At 38.2% G+C, this 21,252-nt stretch overlaps 1 protein-coding gene across 1 annotated transcript in view; it reads left to right on the forward strand.

The window, feature by feature from the left end:
• Positions 1–20,608, forward strand: part of clvs2 (clavesin 2) — a 121,189-nt gene extending 100,581 nt beyond the window's left edge. Inside the window, exons 3-5 of the mRNA XM_048597301.1 lie at positions 10,785–10,895; positions 14,356–14,576; positions 20,482–20,608. Of these exons, the coding sequence (XP_048453258.1) occupies positions 10,785–10,895; positions 14,356–14,576; positions 20,482–20,566 (417 nt within the window). The 3' untranslated portion in view covers positions 20,567–20,608. The remainder of the gene's footprint in view (positions 1–10,784; positions 10,896–14,355; positions 14,577–20,481) is intronic.
• Positions 20,609–21,252: the final 644 nt, after the last annotated feature.

Below are 21,252 nucleotides of genomic sequence, written 5' to 3' on the forward strand. Positions count from 1 at the left end.
TTTTCTGATGAAGGGTCTAGGCCCGAAACGTCAGCCTTTCTGCTCCTATGATGCTGCTTGTCCTGCTGTGTTCATCCAGCTCTGCACCTTGTTGTCGCGGATTCTCCAGCATCTGCAGTTCCTACTATCACTGAACTGGGTAGATTTCTACAACAATTGCCAATGGTGAGGCTAGTTTTTATTCCAGATTTTCACTGAATTCAGATTTGACCATCTGCCTTTTTGGGATTCAAACTTATTCCCCAGTACATTAGGCTACAGTCTGTATTATTAGTCCAATGACATTGCTATTACACCACTGCCTCCTTTTAATATCGATGTTAATTGCATAGTTATTTTTAATTAAACAGAATCACAATCGCTGGATTTCTGAAATGAAGTTAAAAAAATGCTGGAAATAAACAGCAGGCCTGTTGGTAACTGTAAAGAGAAAGAAAAAATGAATATTTTAGGTTCAAATCTTTCTCAGAACCCAAGTATAATCTCCAAACCTGGTTAGGAAGCTATCCAGTGGAATGAATGAAAACAGATGTGATTGCTGCTCAGACATTTGATGTCTGTGGTGAGAGCTAGTAAGTGAGAAAGTTTTGAGGGTTATTATCTGACTAAAGCCAAGCCTGCTTTTTAATTCAGCAATTTACTAATACTTACTTCTTCATTTAAGAGAAATTAAGACTTAGATCTGGAAAAGGCACCTCTGTGAGAGCAGCTGCAGCTAATTAATGAGTTAGTGGGCAAAACATAGTTTTTGGAAACTTGAATCAGTTGTTTTTGAGGTTTCGGTCTGTACTGATTGCTTCTTTAGGTGCCCTGCACAAACTGATAGTCCGTTGAGTGAATGAGGAAGTTTGCTGAAGGGCAGAAGTTATTGCTTCTTTCTTCTTCAACATTTTCCAGTCTGTAGTCATTTGTTCTACTTTGCTACAGGAGGAGACTGATAGGTGAATAACTGCTGAGTTATTCTTATTCTAATTGCAAGAAATAATTTTTAAAGCTTTGGTACTGCAGATCAGCTTGGCCTAGTAGAATATACATCCTGAGATATGTCTAAATTCATGGGTGGATGTGTCCGCTATAAGTGTCACTGGCTGCACAAGCTTGCGATCTGACTTTCAGAATACGAGTGGTGGCTGTGCATCCATGATGCAGGGAAATACCTGCCCAACATGCTTTGGGAATTTGTCGCACCACAGGTTAGGAGTGTGCAGACAGAGAGGATATGGATGGCCACCAGGGAGTCAAAGAGAACCAAGTAGACGCTGAAGAGGTCTCCTGAGTCTGTCTGGCGTGCTAATCAGTTTTCCATTTGGATACTGGTAAAGGTGACGGCTCCTCAAGGGAGTGCAAGCAGCGCACAGTCTGTGGCTCAGCTGTGTAGGTGAAGAGGAAGAAGAGCAATGGTGATAGAGGGGTTCCGCAGTCAGGGAATCAGGAGCACTTTACTGCAGCAATAAACATGTCTCCAGGATGGTGTGAATGGCTGCAGGATGTCCTTATTTGGGAGGGTGAATAGCCAGAGGTCATGGTCCAAATTGGTATTAACAGCATAGGCAGGAAGATGTATGAGGCCCTGAAAACAGATTTTAGGGAGTTATCAAAAAAAAAGGACCTCAAACTATAATCTCAAGATTACTCCCAGGGTAACACTTTAATGGGTGTGGGACTGATATCCTAACAGAGATTTGCCAGAGTTGTTGGAGAGAGTTTAAACTAGCTTGTAAGGAGGAAGAGTAGCTCAAATTAAAATAAAGTATAGCTGATAATAAGAAGTAGCAAATTGTCAAATGAATTTAGAAGGCAGTTGAAATTAAGGCAATCATCAACTAAGCTTAAAACGCAGAATATTAACAAAAAGATAAAGCTAAGGGCACTCTCGCTGAATGCAAATAACATTTACAACAAGATAAATGATTTAGAGGCACAAAAAATGGGAATGATCCTACTGCCATTGCAGAAATATGGTGCAAGGTGACAAGACTTGGAACTGAATATTGAAGGATATTCAACATTTACAAAGGGCAGGCAAGAGATTAGAGATGGTGCATTGTATTGTGAATAAGGGATGAGATCAATACATTACTACAGGAGAATCTCACAAAATGTGGAATCTGGGAGGAGCTAAGAAACAGCAAGGGGCAACAAACATTAATAAAATTAGTTTGTAGGCCACTGGACAGTAGTGGTAGAGTGGGGCATATGATAGGGTTAGGTTTATTAATCGAGAGATTAAAGAATTGTGTAGCATGAGTAATTCAGTAATCATGTGACTTCAATCTGCACATAAGCAGGGTAAACCTCATGAACACAAATGCTGTGGAGGGTCAGATTCTGAAGTATGTTTTGGATGATTTTTTGGATGAGTGAGTTGAGAAGCTGACTCGGCTATTTTAAATCTACTATTATGTAAGAAGAGGGGTAAATAATAATTTTGTTGTTAAAAGAGACCTTTAGAGATGAGTGACCATTATATGATAGAATTTTACATTATCTTAGCTCAGTTGGCTGGATAGCTGGTTTGCAATGCATAGTGATGCCAACAGCATGACTTCAATTCCTGCTACTCGTCAAGATTACTACAAAGGACTCTCCTTCTCAACCTGTCCCCTCACCTGAGGCATGGTGACACTCAGGTTAAACAACCACCAGTCGTCAATGCCTAATAAGAGAACAGCTCAATGGGTTGGCAAGACTATGGTGACTTTACCTCACCGTACAGAAGCAAAGAATGGGCTTTAAAGAATTATTACCTAGTTCACAGCAACTATACGTTCCTTCATAGTGCAAAAACATAAATAAAAAAGTCAGTCAACTGTGGATAACAAAAGATGTTCAGGATTGCATAAGATTAACAGAAAAGGCATATCATTATTGTCCCAGCTGACAGTAATACTGGAAAAGTCAGATTTCAGCATAGACATGACTTGAAATACCATAAGTTTTACTTTCCTTTTTGTACAATCACAAAAGGCTCACGATGTGCGTTTAACAGAAAAAAAATCACAAATTTATAACAATGAAAAAGCGTTATCTATATCATACTAGAAAAGAACTCATAGAACAAACTCAGTACAAACATCAGAATGAAAGATTCACCCCATTTACCTCCAACTATAACCTTACAAGTGCTCAAACTTCATCGAATACTCACTCCTGTCTCCATGCTAAAGCTTTTTTTTCAGCTGGCATGACTGTAATCAGTTTGTTTTTGGAAAATTGCTGCACAATTATTAGATGCTATTATCTTCATTTAAATGTGTCTGCTTAAGAGACTTAAAAATAACTTTTAACTTAGTTCATTATTAGTTAACATGAGCTCCTTAAATATATGTCTCCAATAGCCAGGTGGGGTATGCTGTTCACTGATACCCTGCAGTCTCCTGCTTCTGGAGCTTTCTCCTCACTGACATCTAAGTAGCTCATGACTTTTCTCCAAGCCAGGATGAAGGGTCTAGGCCCGAAACGTCAGCCTTCCTGCTCCTATGATGCTGCTTGGCCTGCTGTGTTTATCCAGCTCTACACCTTGTTATCTCTTTTCTCCAAGCCTGACTGCTTGGAAACTTCTAATAGCAACACTTCTGCAGATATGGCCTCTTTCTTATGAGCCTGCCTGTGCTTCACCTCTCTAGTAGCCGTAAAACTCAAGTTAGCAAATTCTTTTGCCTGTATCTCCCTAAGGTGGCTTTCTGGTATTTCAAATAAAATCACGTGACTTCTTGTAACTCAAAAACAGAAATTGCTGGAGAAACTCAGCAGTTCTGGCAGAAGCTGAGGAGAGAAAAGAGACCTAACATTTCAATTCCAGTGGCTGTTCTTCAGAAACAGACTCCACACATTAACTCTGCGTTCCCGCCTAAGACACTGTCAGACCTGTTGAGTTTCTTCAGCAGTTTCATTTTTTGCTTCAGGTCTTCAGTATCCACAGTTCTTTGTTTTACTTTTGACTTCTTGTAAATGTCATTTTCAACTGTCTGATCTTCACAGAACTGAAACTAAAATCCAGTTTTTCCTCTACTTTGGAAACTAAGATCTCAATCAAAGTAATAGGCTCAGTGGTTAGCACTGCTGCCTCACAGCACCAGGGTCCTGGGTTTGATTCCACCCTCAGGTGACTGTCTGTGTGGAGTTTACACGTTCTCCCTGTGTCTGTGTGGGTTTCCTCCCACAATCCAAAGATGTGCAGGCTAGGTGGATTGGCCATGCTAAACTGTCCATAGTGTTCAGGGATGTGGAGCTTAGGTGGGTTATGGGGGATGGGTTAGTGTGGACTTATTGGGCTGAAGGGCCTGTTTCCACACTGTAGGGATTCTATTAAAAGGAAATGTATAAACCAGTTTAGCACTATAAAATTGCCTGAAACAGTAATAAACCAGGACATTTGGAGATTTTTAAAATAAAGTAAAGGAGTACAAAGAAATTAATTATTAAAAAGAGGCAAAACAGAATATACTAACAAAAAAGGGATTCTAAAAGCTTCTTGTGGTACAAAGGCAACACGTGTTGAAGACAAATTGTGCATCAATTATAGGCAGTTTCAGGACAATTTATGATGGGGACTAGAGAAATGGCAGTGAAGTTAAATAATTACTTTGTGTCCATTTTCTTTCTGGAAGGTACAAGGATTCCCCCAGAATTAGAGATCTAAAGAAATAGGTAGAATGAGGAATTAAAGGAAATTAGTATCAGTAAGAAGGTTGTGTTAGAGAAAGCAATCAGATTGAAGGTAATAAATCCCTGGGACTTGATAATCCACATCCCAGAATGTTGAAAAAGATAGCTTTGTAGATCATAGATGCATTGGTAATCATCTTTGAAAACTGTCCAGATTCCAGAGTAGTTCCTGCTACTTAGAAAGTAGCAAATATCACCCCACTATGTAAGAAGGAAGGATGAGAGAAAGCTGGGAGCTACAGACCCGTCAACCTCTCATCGATGCAATGCTAGAATCTGCTTTCGAGAATATGATAAAATTGGTACTACAATGTTAATGATCTGATCACAAATAATATGGATTTGTGACTGGGAAAATATATTCAATAAAGTTATAAAATGCTCAAAGGGATGGACAGGGCAGATGTCGGTAAGAGGTTTCACCTGGCTGTGGAGAAGAGAACAAAGCCACAAAATTTCAAAATAAAGGAAGGCACATAGGACTGAGATAAACCCTCTTTTACTCAGAGGGTTGTGATTCCTTGGAATTTCTTACCCCAGATATAGGAAGCTTAGTCATTACCTATGTTTAGAGATTGACAGATTTCCAATCCCATTAACATCAAGGTATATGGGGAAAGTATGGGAGAAAGGTATTGGAGTGGGTGATCAGCCATGACTGTTTGAATGGTGGAGCAGGTTCAGTGGGCTGAATAGCCTACTCCTGTTCCTGTGTTGATACCTTGTCCTCCTATGTTGCTATGACTGATCAAAACGGGTCCCCCAGCGTGTAAAAGGTACAGCTTAGTCCTGTGGGAAGAGTGAGTCTTAGCTGTAAAGTGCTGTGAAGGCTGCACCATTCATGTGGCACCATGTTATAATCTGAATGCTAGACAAAAACTTCAAACAAGCATTCTCCTCCTTACCATAGGAAGACATTACTTAAGTCTTTCTCAACATTGTTCCTTAGATTTGTTGTGTGCATTTGCTGAAATGAGAAGTGGATGTGGAAGACTGCACTAATTGTGTAGAATTTTACCTGGCTCTCATTGAACTGTTGGGAAGTTGTGTGGGGAGGACCATAGAATCAGGACAGAACATGGAAAATAGAGAGTCTTTCTTCTTCCCAATTCCCAGAAATTCAGCCCCAAGAATGGAAAATTGAGGACCTTTGTTCCAAAGATGTGTCATATTCAATATTTATTGAAAGGCATCTTGAAGGGTTGTGGAATTTGGATTTATTTCAAGCTTCATGGAAATACATGCAATGGTTTCTTTAAAAATTGTAATTGAAAGATCACAATGGATATTGAAGACTTTTTAAATCAAGACCACTGAGAAAATGTTGATAATTATTTGTTTTGCTGTGGACTTCTGCTGAGATTTTTTGAACAATGACTATGGAGAGTGATTTTGCACCTAGAATTAGTTTGAAAAGAAAAAGCCTGTTGGGAAAGGATGCCCATGTAATCTCCTCTATTTCTGAAAATAATTCTCTTGTTGACTTCAGGTTAAAACCTATTTGATCTAAGAGAATAGCTGAAGGAATTTCTCAAAGTGCACAGTTTGAGCAAGTTGTGTCAACCAAGACTTCAGATACAATTGTATGTGATTAGTGACTTGACATGCCAGAACAACACAGTTACCAGTTTGGGTCATTCTATGACTATTTCTTTTCACCTTCAATAAGCATCTAATACCTAATGGCTAGAAACTGCTTATTTTTAATGTGAACCTCAGCAGAAAGAAATCTGTTTTTGTTTCTCTTTTTCTACTTTGTGTGTGTGTGTGTGTTGTGTCCACATGTCTTGAGTTATTTAGAAGATGAAACATTTATGTTTACATACTACCAGTTGTGTATGCTAACCAGTTATTACACTTTCCTTGAATATGCTTTGTTTTGAATAATTCCATTTATTAAAGAAACCTGGTTGATAGATTTTTTTTTGTTTAATACCTAATTGAGATAAGGTGTTTAATTGGTCACCCTAGTAACTGTAACAAGTACTTTTATTTAAATTGTGAATGATGGAGGAATGAGACTAGTACAACAATGCACTCATCAAGTCTTGGTTGTAATAGCTTCCAGAAGCTAATTAAGAGGCTATCTATGCTTCCACAGGTATTCTGCCAGTGATAATTGGACTAGGTACTGTGTGGAGAAGCCACGAGTAAACAGTGATGGCTTCTTTGCAGTCCTGGGTGAGGGGAGTCCTCCCTGACTGGGTACACCATTTTCCACAAAGGCTTCCCGTCTCCAGGCAGCAAAGGCTGCCCCCTGTGAAATGACAGCCCTGTCTATAGTAATGACCTAACCAATCCCCACTCCTTACCCCTCTCCCCAACCCCTACACCTGCTCTTCCTTCTCCCACCTGCCTTCCACACCCCTCCTCCCCCTCCTTTAGCCCTTCTCCTCCCCTCCCCCGCTTTAATCCCTTCCCTGAGCCATCCCTGCAGTCCCTTCCAATTCCACCCCCCTCCACCCCCTGGGTTGCTGTTCCAGTCCCACTCCTGGAAATACTGCTGGATAAGTACTGCTGAGCCTAGCAAGCAATTAGAGCTAGCAACCCTCTAATTGGCTGGCAGTACTTGGCTGTGGGAGCTTTGCTATCAAGTAGTTTAACACCTGATGGTAAAAATTACCTGATGGGCTTAGAACTGAATCAGCAATCCTGGATTCATGAACTTTGGCTTTACCCTCAACTTTTGTGACTGCTTTCTCAGCCACTTCTGTGGGCATTACATTCAGCCATTGCCAGCTGTAACCGTGCTTGTTGTAAGGTTGGCTTTTCACCTGTCTCCAAAATACTGTATAGCCACTTTCCTGAATGATTTCTTCTCAAATACAACCAGCAAAGCTGTTCTCAGTGGAGGGGGAAGTTCCTGCTGCATTCACTGCTTTCTTCTGTGTATAGCAGTCGGCCTTCAAAGAAAATGTTGCGCATGGGTTTAATGGTAATGGTTATATAATCCAGATGACTCAGCAAGCACAAGTTTTGTAAAATTGTGCAGGAATCTGAGGCGATTGTTTTAAATTAGCCTGTGAAATGCAACAGAGCAAAAGCCAGCAATAGAATCAATATCGTTGCAACTGAGAGTACAGAGAGGAATAAGCATCTTTCAATCCAATAATGGAAGCAGTTCTTATGAGAAACAAAAATACATTTTTTTGGATGATATGTCAACAATGTTATGATCGCAACTGACGGTACTACTGAAGAAGTCGGGTTCCAGAATGAAAATTGACTTGATAGATTTGTTTTTTTTTATTTTTAGTTAGCATGGTGGGTATTCCCTGGAGTACTTTCATATGAGGTTGCACATGTTCTTTAATAACAGAACATAATATTATTACACAAATGAAAGTAAACAAATAAACCAAACTAAACCACATATACTACAGTTGAAAAGACCTTAACACAAACATCAAAACAAAGCTTCAACATTTTCCAAAGCTACACATTGCAGTCACTCAAATCCAAAGAAATTACACCCTTATTTCAATCTTTAGGTTTCTAATTAACTGACTCCTTCCAGGGTCTTTTTTGTGCTCTGCAGATTGTTCCTTTCAGAGTTTGTTGTCACAAACCTTTCACAAATCTGACAGCCTAAACTTTCTTAATTCTTATAGCTTCCAGATTTCAGTTGAAACTTTTCAGGCCTGGAATCTTCACAAACTAAACATTTATTCTTGGGTGACTGGATTGCCTCAACTCCTGCTAGGAGAGAAAACTAAAACTTGCTTCTGAACTCATTTCTGGTGTTTTCAGAATGGAACTGAAAAAGTTGCCTCTTAATTCAGTCCCTGGTTCTTTTGAATTAATCTGAAAACAAAGCTAACAGCCTTAAAGGTTACCCTACTTACCATAAATGCAACAATGTAAACAACTTTCCATTGATACCACAGGAGACTGCAATCACATACTTTCGGAGCAATGGTGAATTTAGGTCACTATTCTAGAATGACGTGCTGACATCTTTTAAAAAAAAATCTCCACAGCAGTATCCCATATAAATCGGCCTTTCTTTTTAAAGCAATACAACTATTAAAAATTATTGTACATATTGCAACACCTTTCATCTCAATATAACTTACCCCATCGTGCACTTGTGCTCAATCATTTTTATGACCTGAAGGTTTTGGTTAGCAGCAAAGCAGTACACATTCCCACTATCCATGTATATTTTCCTGATCTGATACTTACTACTATCCATTTCTTCCAGCTTCTTCCAATCCAGAAGAGATTGAAATAGAGCATTATCTGCCAGGGAATTCTATCAGGTCAGAGTAGAGTTGTGGAAGTGAGAGCACACTCTTTTTATTGGGCTAGTTGTTGTTTTCAAATCAGTTTGAAGGTCTGGACTTTGAGTGAGACTAGTGAATGGGTGAGTAAACAGATGAATGAATTAGTGAATGGCAGAATGGTGAGTTAGCAAATGGGTAGCTAGGTGAGGTAGGTGAGTGGATAGGTGTGATCATGGGATAGGTGGATAAATTGTAGGTGTTGGTTATTGAGTTAACTAAGAATAAGACCAGGCTTTAAACAGTCTAACATTTCCTAGCCCACTATCAAGGTAAGGTGCCCGGATTTATCCCAAATCTCCAGTTTCAGCTCAGACTCTGAAATGTTCATGGAACGTCATGGGCAATAGGGAATTGTCCAGTAGATGCCTGTACTTCCTGGACAAAACCCATGTAGATCCACATGTTAGGATTAATTTCTACCACGGGATTCTGATAATCTGGAGAACAGAAGATTTGGACTATGGTTGACATCTCATAGAACCACAAAGTGTTGATTTCCTTGTAACTCTTCCTGTTCTACCACACAGTAACCAGGACAGAAGGGTGGCAAAAACCCAGTATCCACCACAATTGATGCAATGTTATGATGATATTGTGGGAGTAATGTTGTGAAATCCTGGACTCAGAGAATATCTGAATGATATGGCCACACTACTAATTTTGCACTCTGACCTCCAATGCTTCTGAGTCACCCGTTCTTCGTCTGCCAAATGTATCAATAGCTCCATACTGTTGAGAGATTTTTATTGTTTGTATGCAGCCAGTAAATTGTATTTGCTATTTGGTGGTTTGTCTTTAAAGGGAAGAGCAATTGGAATTGAGACAGAAAGATACTGTTGACTGTGGAAATTCCTTCTCACACTACATTCCCCCAAGTTGACATGTTGAGTAATGTTTGTGCAATCCAGCAATTATAGCTTGTACACCAAAAAAAAAAATCACTGTTCCTAATATTAATGGACAAACACTAACATCTGCCCATTGGCAAATATTAACTCATTTATTTTAAATGGGTTAATGCCTGTGTTATGATAACACGCAGAGATTATCATAAACATGTGTTAAGTGGTTTCTGCTGATATCGCCAGCAGCATATTTCTAGGCTATAATTATCTTGCTGCATCCTTGTGAACATTTCTCAGCCAAAAAAAAAACATTTTTGGATGCATTAATAATTACAACTTCCCTCTATGCTCTAAACTTCATGAATTTTTTTCTCCTTTCCTCTCAAACTGCATTTGTTAGTACATTTTCTATTTATTTCTGATCTTTCTTTGCCCTTCAAAATTGTTAACCCAGTGCTTCATTATAACTTCCAGCAGAGCTTGGAGGCCTTTGTTATTGAAATATGCTGTTCTCTGCTGGCAATCACCTATTTGTGCCTATAATTGCACACTCTAGTTTGAAATTTAGACATAATTGACTTATTAGGTGCTTGAGAAGTGTTAAAGAATGGCTGTTTGAGAAATATTGTGATTGGCTTATATTTTTCATTACAATTAACATTAATTTTTGGTACAATCATATTACAGAATTATGGGCTCTTATGTTTTGCAATTAAAGCTGCCCTTGATCATTTTGAATATTTTGTTTGAGAGCAATTTGATACCATAGCTCCTGATGGAGATACTAATTAAATACATTATTTGAAAAGCACTCTATTTTGAATTCAAAAGCTTTGCAATTTTGTGATTGTGATCTCTGCAAAAGTCCCCGTATGTTGCATGCACGTAGTATGAAGGGGTAAAACAACAATATCCATTGGAATTAAATACACGTTTGAAATATTGCGAGATTCACTCCTTTCTAAGTGTACTCATTTCATTACAGGACAGCTTTCCATCTCGTTTTGGAGGAATTCATTTTGTCAATCAGCCTTGGTACATCCATGCACTTTATACTGTCATTAGGCCCTTCCTCAAAGAGAAGACCAGAAAAAGGGTAAGACAAATGTATTGATGTCTAAAGCACATAATGCCATGTTCCATCTCTATATTAAAAGTGTTTATGCTATATACTTGAAATTAGCTATTTATTATGTTCAGTAAAGGGTAATAGGTTATTCAGAGCAATGTGGTCTTATAATAATTCAAGAGGACTATCTTTATGAAGTTTGTCTAAGCTGCACTCTGTTCAAGTACAGCTTCCCACTGGGAGTACAGAATCAGTTAATTTATCTTGTGTGCACAGACACAGCAATGAAATTTGATCAGATTTGCTTCATTGTGCCACATAAGTAAACAAAAAGGCTTTGCCAAACAAGTCGTCATGTTAAATGGTGCTTGTTTAACATGACACTTTGCTGTTCAGGGTGAGTTTATGACTTTACAGTCTCAGTAGGAAGCCTTATCTACTGAGAACACATATGGGAAACTCTGCACACATTACAATACATGACTGCATTTATAATACATGCTGTCAGCATGCAACGCTTCCCACATGGAAAACAAAATTTAAAAATCGTCCTTTATGATAGTTCTTTCATGAAAGCATGGCTTTATGTTGAATTATTGCATTACTGAATGTTATCTTTTCCCTACTATGTGTTGCTATATGTGTATATCTATTTTTCAACAACAGTTCATAATATAAAAGCAGGACCATTAAAAATCATGCAGCATCATTATGAATATTGTAACAGATAATTCTGATTACTTTGTTCCTCTAAGAATCCAAGTGAGGTATAAGCTTGGAAACTAAATACTGATTATGCACTGAGTGCAGCCTCCTGCATCTCACTGTAAATTTCACAGGCAACCCTGCCTCTAATTGGCCATGTCAGCTCACTTTAACTTTTCAGGCAATGTCTCTTTAATTAGTATGAGGTGGCACTTCTACCGACATCCAGGAGGAAGTGCCACCTCAGCCAATCAAATGTCAGAAGCTCTGCACCACACCAGAATTGGTGGCCAGTGCTGGAATGATGAAGGCTTGGCAGGAAGCCCCCAAACCTAGATACATCCAGGTTCTCACTGGGGCTGTTTTGGCAAGGGATTCTGTATGGATTCTGGATTGTGCAGGGGGAAAGGTGAATGCTGGGAGTCAAACAGTGAGGAGGAGCCCCGATTGGCTGAGTGGGCCCAGGAAGTAGGAAGCTCCACCCAGCCCCTTCACCCTTGTCCTTTCACTAAGCAGGATCATAGTTGAACTTGGAGGACCCAAACATGAAAATACATCGTTCATCATTGAGACTGGAACTGGTAAACAACAAAGAAGGAATAGGGTCCCTATTCAGATGACACTGGAGTTGGAAAAGCAGGGAGGATCACCAACAGCACGAGTGACATCATTAACCAGTAAGACAATATCAACAGCTTGAACATCACGCAGTACAGCATCAACAATGTGTTACTTGCTTGTGACAGTATTAACTGTATTGGGCAAACTCATCCAACAGCATGTACAACATCACTGTGCAGAATGTGTGCGATTCACCACTGAGAGCAATGAATCCCAAATTTTCCAAGATGGAGGCATAGCATCCTGTAACCTAAGAAAAACCCTGAATAATATTCCAGGAAAAGAAAAATAAAGCTAAAAAGATTCTGAAGATGTATAGAACATAGAACATAGAATATTACAGCGCAGTACAGGCCCTTTGGCCCTCGATGTTGCGCCGATCTGTGAAACCAATCTGAAGCCCATCTAACCTAAACTATTCCATTATCATCCATATGTTTATCCAATGACCATTTAAATGCCCTTAAAGTAGGCGAGTCTACCAGTTTTGCAGGCAGGGCATTCCACGCCCTTACTACTCTCTGAGTAAAGAACCTACCTCTGACATCTGTCCTATATCTATCACCCCTCAATTTAAAGCTATGTCCCCTCATGCTAGCCATCACCATCCGAGGAAAAAGGCTCCCACTGTCCACCCTATCTAATCCTCTGATCATCTTGCCCGCATCCCACGAATGAATATAGACAAATCAACTGAGTTTATAACCAAATCCTGGTGTTGCACTGATATAACTAATTTTTTTCCCCTTTATTCATTAATGGGATCAGGGCGTCGCTGGCTAGGCAGCATTTATTGCCCATCCCTAATTGCCCAGAGGGCAACTGAAAGTCAACCACATTGCTGTGGGTCTGGAGTCATACGTAGGCCAGACCAGGTAAGGATGGCAGTTTCCTTCCCTAAAGGATATTAGTGAACCAGATGGGTTTTTCTGACAATTGACAATGGATTCTCAGTCATCATTAGATTTTTAATTCCAGATATTTTATTGAATTCAAATTCCACCATCTGCCATGGCGGGATTTGAATGCAGGTCCCCAAAACATTACCTGTGTCTCTGGATTAACAGTCCAGCGATAATACCACCAAGCCATTGCCTCCCCATATATAATTGTTATAATTAATTCATAACTTCAGTCAATCTTGGTAGTTATTCTAACACGGAAGGAAGCATTTGGCCTTTTGTTTGTGAGAGATGTGCTGCTGACTAGAATTGTTATCCATAGTATATCACAACACACAAAACCTCTCTCACTGAATAGATTATCTCTAAAAAAAAATTGACCCTTACTCGCTGTTAGTTTAGGAAAAAGAAATGTTTTGAACAGTTATATTCAAGTGGAGGCTGTTTTTGAAGGAAAATGCATTTTATTTTATTTGTAGCAGTACGAGCTATTTATTAGGAGACTGTACTTTCAGAGTGACATATTACTGCTGCGCAGGAGTTATGTGACAAGCAATAATGTATCAACTATCAATCTATTGGCTGTACGCATTGCAGCTCCAGCATTTTGAGTCTAAAATGTGTTTATTTCCAAGTACTGGGAGCCAGAAGTCACAGCATAAATTAAGGGAGCCCTGGATTTGAACAAACAAACTTGAAGTGCTTGCACATTCTGAGGGAAAATTAGAGATAAAAATGTATCTAATATACATTTTTGTTTTTCTGTTGCTAATAAATATCATTTAACCTGAATCGATGCAAGAAGTAAACTCAAGTTTTAAGCCTATAGACCCTGGGATCTGCCAGGAGCTCGGTTGCACACTGGCTAATTGTCTTTTTTTTGTTGGTTTTTGCTTGTGAATATCAAGTTCTTCCCACTTGTTGGAAGAAACCAACAGGCAGTTAGTAACCAAGCAGAAAGTGCAGGAGGAACTCTGTCGGTCTGGCAGCATCTTTGTAAGAAGGGAAACAGACTAATTGGAGTCAACATTAATTCTATTTCTATCTCCACAAATACTGCCAGACTTGCTGGGTTTCACCAGCAGTTTCAGATCTGCAGCATCTGCATGATTTTGCTCCAGGTGTAGCACAGAATTTGCATCTGTGAAAAATGTTGGCTTCTGATGCTTAATATGATTATCATTTTTTTAATTAATTGTTTGAATCTTATTGTTTTATTATTTATACTATCTATGCTGTTTGCTGCATTATCTTTCTAGATATTTATGCATGGAAATAACCTGAACAGTCTTCACCAGCTTATACACCCAGAAATCCTGCCATCAGAATTTGGAGGGATGCTGCCACCTTATGATATGGGAACCTGGGCACGAACTCTGCTGGAGCATGAATATGATGATGACAATGAATATGTCAGTGATTCCTATAATATGTCTTTCAAAGATGTAGAAAAGAGCCTCTCTCCAAAGTCTATGAAGAGGTGTGTAGTCTTCTGTTTATCAAATCTGTGTGATCATATATACCTGGTTAAGATAAATTTATCATCAAATAGAAAACCTGCCAGTTAAATAAATAGGAAACTCTTAGCTCTGATAGAAAGGAGGTAACACACATTGGAAGCAATTCAGAGAAGGTTGACTAGACTAGTACTAGGAATGAGCAGATTGCCTTTTGAGAAAAGGCTAGACAGGCAAGTCCTGTATCCTCTGGAGTTTAGAAGAGTGAGAGGTAACTGAATTTAAACATATATGATCCTGAGGGAACTTTATTGTGTGGATGAGGAAAGGATGTTTCCACCTGTGGGAGAAACTACACGTAGGGTTCGTAGTTTACAAATAAGGGTGCGAGTCTTGGAATTCCTTTCCTCAAAAGGCAGTGGATGCATAATCTTTGAATATTTTTTGTAAGGCTGAGGTAGCTAGATTCTTGATTACCAAGGAGATGAAAGATTATTCGGAATATTCAGAAATGTAGAGTCGGGTTTAAATCAGATCAGCCATGAGCTTATTGAATGGCAGAGCAGGCTCAAAAGACTGAGTAACACACTCTTGTTCCTTGTTCGTATGTGTGTGACGTTACTTTGTTTTGAAGCACTTCAGAATGTGCCTTTTCATTTGAAATTATGGCTTTTGTCTATGTAAGGAATTCAGGCTTGTTTTTTTGCAGAATATAGCAATGGTGCAACGGAAAATTATTTTGCAGGATTTTCCATCCATTAATTCAACTCAATGGAAGGAAAATCTTGAAGAGGTTGCTGAACGTTGTGCTTAAATTCTTGACTTGGCCCATTGCATGCTTTTAGGTTGAACACTAAAGGTTGCTTTCATTGCCAAAATCATATAAAACTCAATATCCATTCTTAACGATCTACATTTTCATATTTTATAAATATCCAAAGTGTAAAAGAAATGAAGAATATAAATATGAATGTAATTTATGAGAAGGAAATAATGTTTTGATAGTTGTGTATTCAGTCATGCATAGTAATTCAATAACAGAGGCCCTCAGGGTTATCTCAACAAACACAGTGAAATAGCAATAATTATTTTTAACATTATGCAAAATATTATGGTTATGCAAAATTTTAAAATGTAGGTGTTTTAAATGCCTTGACAACCTGATAATTCCTCTTGAAACTTTTGACATTTCCTCTTGATAGTTCCATACATTTATGCACTTTTCATGCACATATATGCCTACTTTTAGTAATCAAATTGTGTACCTAACACTTCCCTAAAAACATCTGACCTCCCCCAGATGTGTCCCAGGATGTATGCAAAGAGATATCTTACCTCTCCAGAAGGGTACCCTGATTTTACAAATGAATCCAGTGTTTAAACCTACTGCTACCAGATCGACTCTGCTCATTTCATGACAGAACACCAACAATACCAAAATCACACAGGAGTGAAGGAAGCTGCTTATTTCTATGCATAGATTCCTCATGAAACATGCATGTGAAAATTGCAATTTCCCATTCCTGCCACTGTGTAAATGGTGGGTGCTGTGTTCAGGGGTAGGAGTTCCAATTTTTAGCAACATCCACCATTTGGAAAGAATCTCCATTTACAAAAATCCAGATCAATCTGAGTCAGTGTTACTGACCTAATTATCACAGTGGCTTCCACAAACCCAGAGAAAATATATATTGCTAGAGAGATTGATGTGATGATATCATTATAATGCTTGCACCAGAAAATCATTTTAGAGCTGCAAAGGATTCACTTATAAATCAAATCGCCAGGCCATCACCAATTAATTCTTCCTTTCATGGTAGGTTTTTCATCAACTTCAGTTGGATCATTCTGCCCAGTTTGCAAGATGAAATGTTGCAGTTCTTTAACAGATGTTGATGCAGAAAATCATGCCCTATGGCCTATATGTAACACATGTGCTTTATGCAGCACACAGTAACGTATCCTGTAAAGGATCTGACCTAGCATTAATTGTAATAGCAGTTTCTTGAGGCACAGGCATCATATGCTAAGATTGCATTGCATTATTAACTCTTGACATCTGAATACTCAATCCAACTCACGTGATTCATTAGGAAAAGTAGCATGGGCAAAAATGTAGCATGAGCATGTTATTTATTCAAGTTTTGACTTTACTGATTAAAAGTTCTGGTCTTTTTCCCACTTGACACAGGTTAGTGAAATAGATTAGCTACAGTTAATCTTCAAGGGTCATATTGTGCCTTCAAGGATTTTTGCTCGGCGTCACTTGGGTATCATGTTGGCCTTTAGTTCAAATATATAGCACAAGCACAATCCTAGAAATTTCTCAAGGTTATATTTAGGATGTCAACAAGGAATAATTCCTGTCCTGAAGTGGAGATTAAGGATCACTAAAAATTGCTTTGGTTGTCATTGGTATATTAGCTGATACTTATTATACGTCCACAGACAATTTTCTTAACCAATAATTTCTACTTTGGGTTTGCTGCCTCACTGCTAACAAGCTTCAAGGAACTGTCAGGAGAGGGATTTGGGGTAGGGAGAACTTAATAGGGAAGGGATTGATTGCAGCCAACTGCCTCCACATTAAATAATATAAAACATTTTCCTTGCTTTTTGGTAGCAACATCTTGTTGAACCTTATAGTGCCTGGAAACTCTAAACTGAACAGACTATTCATGGTCTGCACCGCTCAGATCAGTCCAATTTGGCATAAAACTTTTCAACAAGCAGATTTAACCTGAAACGTCAGTTTTCCTGCTCCTATGATGCTGCTTGACCTGCTGTGTTCATCCAGCTCTACACCTTGTTATCTTAACACATGTAATGTTTGTTTTAGGCTGCTGTCTGTAAAATGTATCTGATGAATTTAGTAATAGACCAAATTTTTATTCCTATGCCATGATGTCAATGCATTACAAAAATGCTTTGTAATAACATCATGTTTCTAAAATCAGTTGTAATTCTTGTACCTCAGAATGTGTAGTTTATTTGGGTTGATTGTGATTGAATTCTGGAATTAACAGGGTTGAATCTGTATTTCCTGTTCAAATCAAGTCTTTTGTTTGGTCTCAGTGAAATACTGAAGATTATATAAGTTTAAGTTAATTGGAAAAAATGAAGAGTTGAAATGTTCAAAAACTGACCACATGCATTCAACAAAAGCCTGTCCTCACTAAATTTCATCTATAGTAATTAGTGATGCACTTTGTTTTTCCCAGAATGGAACCTCAGTTGGGTACCCTTTGCTTGTTTTTCAAATTAAATTTTGGCTTGAAATTGTAGATCTGTTCTTGAAAGCATACAATTTGTTATCGATATTTTGACAGATATATAGCCAGCTGTAGTTTTCTTTTGACAAATTCATTCAAAGTATAAAGGTACCGACAGCTGAGGTTACTTACTAACACAAACTGACTGAAGGCACAAGAAGCAACTATTAATTCTATTCAATTACCCTGGTTCAGACCATTGTTCTCAAATTGCTAAGCCATTTTGAATTAGAATCATTGACGCCTTGAAGGATGCAGCTCCAAAGGACTCCAGTGGCATATTGTGCCTGTGATGGCACTCTGAAAGAGCTCTCTAATTAGTTCCAATCCTTTCTTTCTCCCTACTGCCCTGAAAATTTTCACCCTTATAATATGTGCCCATCCAGTTCCTTTTGAATATTACTATTAAATCTGCTTGTATTGCCGTCTCCTCCACAAATTCTCTTTCAGGAAATATATTGAAAATTATTATACAGTTGTGTTAAAAATATATTGCATATGATATCCCTTTTGTCATTCATCTTAAATCTGGTGCCTCTCACTTCTCCCTCTGGAGCCAATTTCTCTTATTGACTCATTCATTAATAACTATGACTCAGAATATCTCTATAAAATTTCAATCATGCGCTGAGGAAAATATCCTCAGCTTCTCCAGTAATTCTCTATAAAGCAAAGTGTCACCTTTGATTCTATTTAAATAAATATATTCCACTTGCTGTCTTGGGACCCTTGGTATCCTTCTTAAAGTACAATGTCTAGAATTTAATATGATCTTTCCTATAAGATGAGTTTTTTTGTAAATATTATTTGTTTTCATGTTCTATGGCTCCAATAATAAAACCAAGGATTCCCACATACATTTATAATTGTCTTCTCAATTTACACTGGCACCTTTAAAGATTTATGTACATTGACCCCAAAGCATCCTGCTATAATACCCCCACACACTTATTACACTACATCCTCATCCACTAACTTCTCCATATAGTTTTTTCAAAGAGGATTTAGGACCTTTAAATGCTGTACTGGAATAAGGCTAGCACCATAAAAGGGGGCATTGCCTGTGCTGATCCATGTGAGGATTGTTGCACAGCATCAGTTAGAAGGATCCTCCATCAGAGGCTGAGCCCAAAAAAATAAGTGCAACTTTTTTGTCTGATTTGGATTATGTATCGCGACTTCAACCCAGGTTGGAAAATTTGGACCGTTATATATTTAAAAAGAATAGTGGTCTTAATACTTATCCCTGGGAAGCATCAATGTAGACTTCCCTCTCGTCTGAAAACAAAATATTCACTGCTACTTTCACCACCTTTAAGTTATTTAGACCAAGATGACTATTAATGGCTAACAACCCATTTTTTTGGGCACAGACCTGTCAGCCAACAGTTGAATTTCTACCCAGTTTATAAAAACATTAATTTTTGTTCTGGTAGGTCCAAGTGTATATTAGTCACTTGTTGTCCATTTCCCTCTTTAGATGAGTGTCATTGAACACAATTTATAGCCTGTGCTGTAATTGCAGGCTACTTCTTATTTTATTAATCAGTCAGGTTAACACTATAACATTAAAATGTATCAGGTTACAAACAAAGCTGCCTAAGACTCACTACTGAGACTTGGGTATTACCCATACTGATCAGGGATAGCTGGCCAGGATTCAGTCACTCACCTGGGACTGTCCTTTTTCTCTGAACTCCAAGCTCAGGTACTGCTTCTGCGATGGTCCTAGGTTACCCTGCCAATATCTTCAAAACACTTAATTTTTATGTGTTCTCTTGAAAGTTCCAGAAAGTTTGACTTTTGCCCAGGGCTTTTGTGACTGTAAGATCATCCATCCAAGGGTCATATGGACAAGATACATTTGTTTCACTGTCCTCCATTCTGTATTTTAATTAAGTTTACTAGCCTTAATAACCTCAAAGGTTAGCAGCCTTTTAGGAGTCCTTATCACCAGAATCCTATTTAACAACTTTGCAAAATAGGCTTTTGTTCCTGTGAAATTGGCCACTTTTCCCCCATCATCTTTGTAGCGTTACCATTGTAGTACAGTGTTGAAATTAAGATGCAACCATATGGCTAACATTTGAATGATAAATAGTAATCACGGATGCTGCAATGCCCATTATTCAATGATGAAATGGGAATTAAAGATGCCTCACACTTAGGAAATGAATCTCCACACTCTGAAAGGATGCATGAAACAGAAAGTACATTCACATTTATAATAATTAAAATTCTGCAGATACAAGAGAAGAGAATAAAACAGGGTGCTGTGATGAAAACCTGACCTATTCTGGACCTGTGGCATTCAGCATTAGTTATATTTGACAAGTTGTGTGCAGTTATTGATTTCAGAATCTACTCATGTTTGTTTGTTACTAGGTCAAATCATAATATTCCTTTTAATTTTTCTTTAGTTTTTCCCCCAAAATTTTCTCACTTGTTTTTCTGGAGATGCTGATTCCTGATGCAAATAATTAAATGGCCATCAACTGTTTTTGAGTGCCTTCCCGAAATGACCATTGTATAACTTTGAGCCTAGACAATGAGTAGTTGCTTAATCATGATGTGTTAGAAAATCTAAAAAAAACTTTGCTTACAACATAGTTATTACCTTGTCCTCATGCTGAATGCACTTTCGTTTTACTTACAGATCCCAGTCAGTGGTTGAAGCTGGAGTTCTGAAACACATAGATAAAGATGACGAGAATACCCAACCATTACTTTCCCTGGACTGACAGTTTCCAGGCTACACATTTATCATGAAAGAGAAAAGCACTTCTTCAGGATGAGTAGAGTAACACAGAGGATTCTGTGTAAACTATGATGGTAATATGTCACTTGGTATGAACATTTCAAATTAGAAATAGGCTGTAATATTTGCAGATACATCCTTGCCTGCCTGTTTGGGTGGTAGCTATTGGTAAATGATGTCTTTATTCAGAAAGTGGAAGTGCCAAATTTATTGTAAATACATTTTCTTATCATCATTGGAAAGTATTCAAAAATCCGCAAGTTTAGTCAGAATTCAATGTAAAATAACAGTGAAGAATATTTTCTGAGCCAAGTTTACATGTTATGCAGCCTGTACTAAATGCTGTCTGTTTAATCTTTTGTTCTGACCCAACAGCCTTTTCCTTCAAAAAGGTTATATTTTGGTAAGAGAAAAGGAGCTTTGCCCAAGTAAAGGGTTAAGTACTTCTTGTCAGTTTGATTGTTTTATGGCAACACTATAAGAATAACACTTGCTTTTGTATATGGCTTTATTACAATGAGAATGCCTCAAGCCCTCCACTTAGAAACATTCTTTTATGATGCACAGTGCAAAGCAGATGCAATTCTCCGTGATAAATTATGTGTAGGAAGAGAATCCTGGGCAAGATCTGGGTCCCTTATTCTGAAAATTTTATGAAGTGTCACTGCA

The sequence above is a fragment of the Rhincodon typus genome, chromosome 5, assembly GCF_021869965.1.
Source record: "Rhincodon typus isolate 14 chromosome 5, sRhiTyp1.1, whole genome shotgun sequence".
In the NCBI taxonomy this organism is placed as follows: domain Eukaryota; kingdom Metazoa; phylum Chordata; class Chondrichthyes; order Orectolobiformes; family Rhincodontidae; genus Rhincodon; species Rhincodon typus.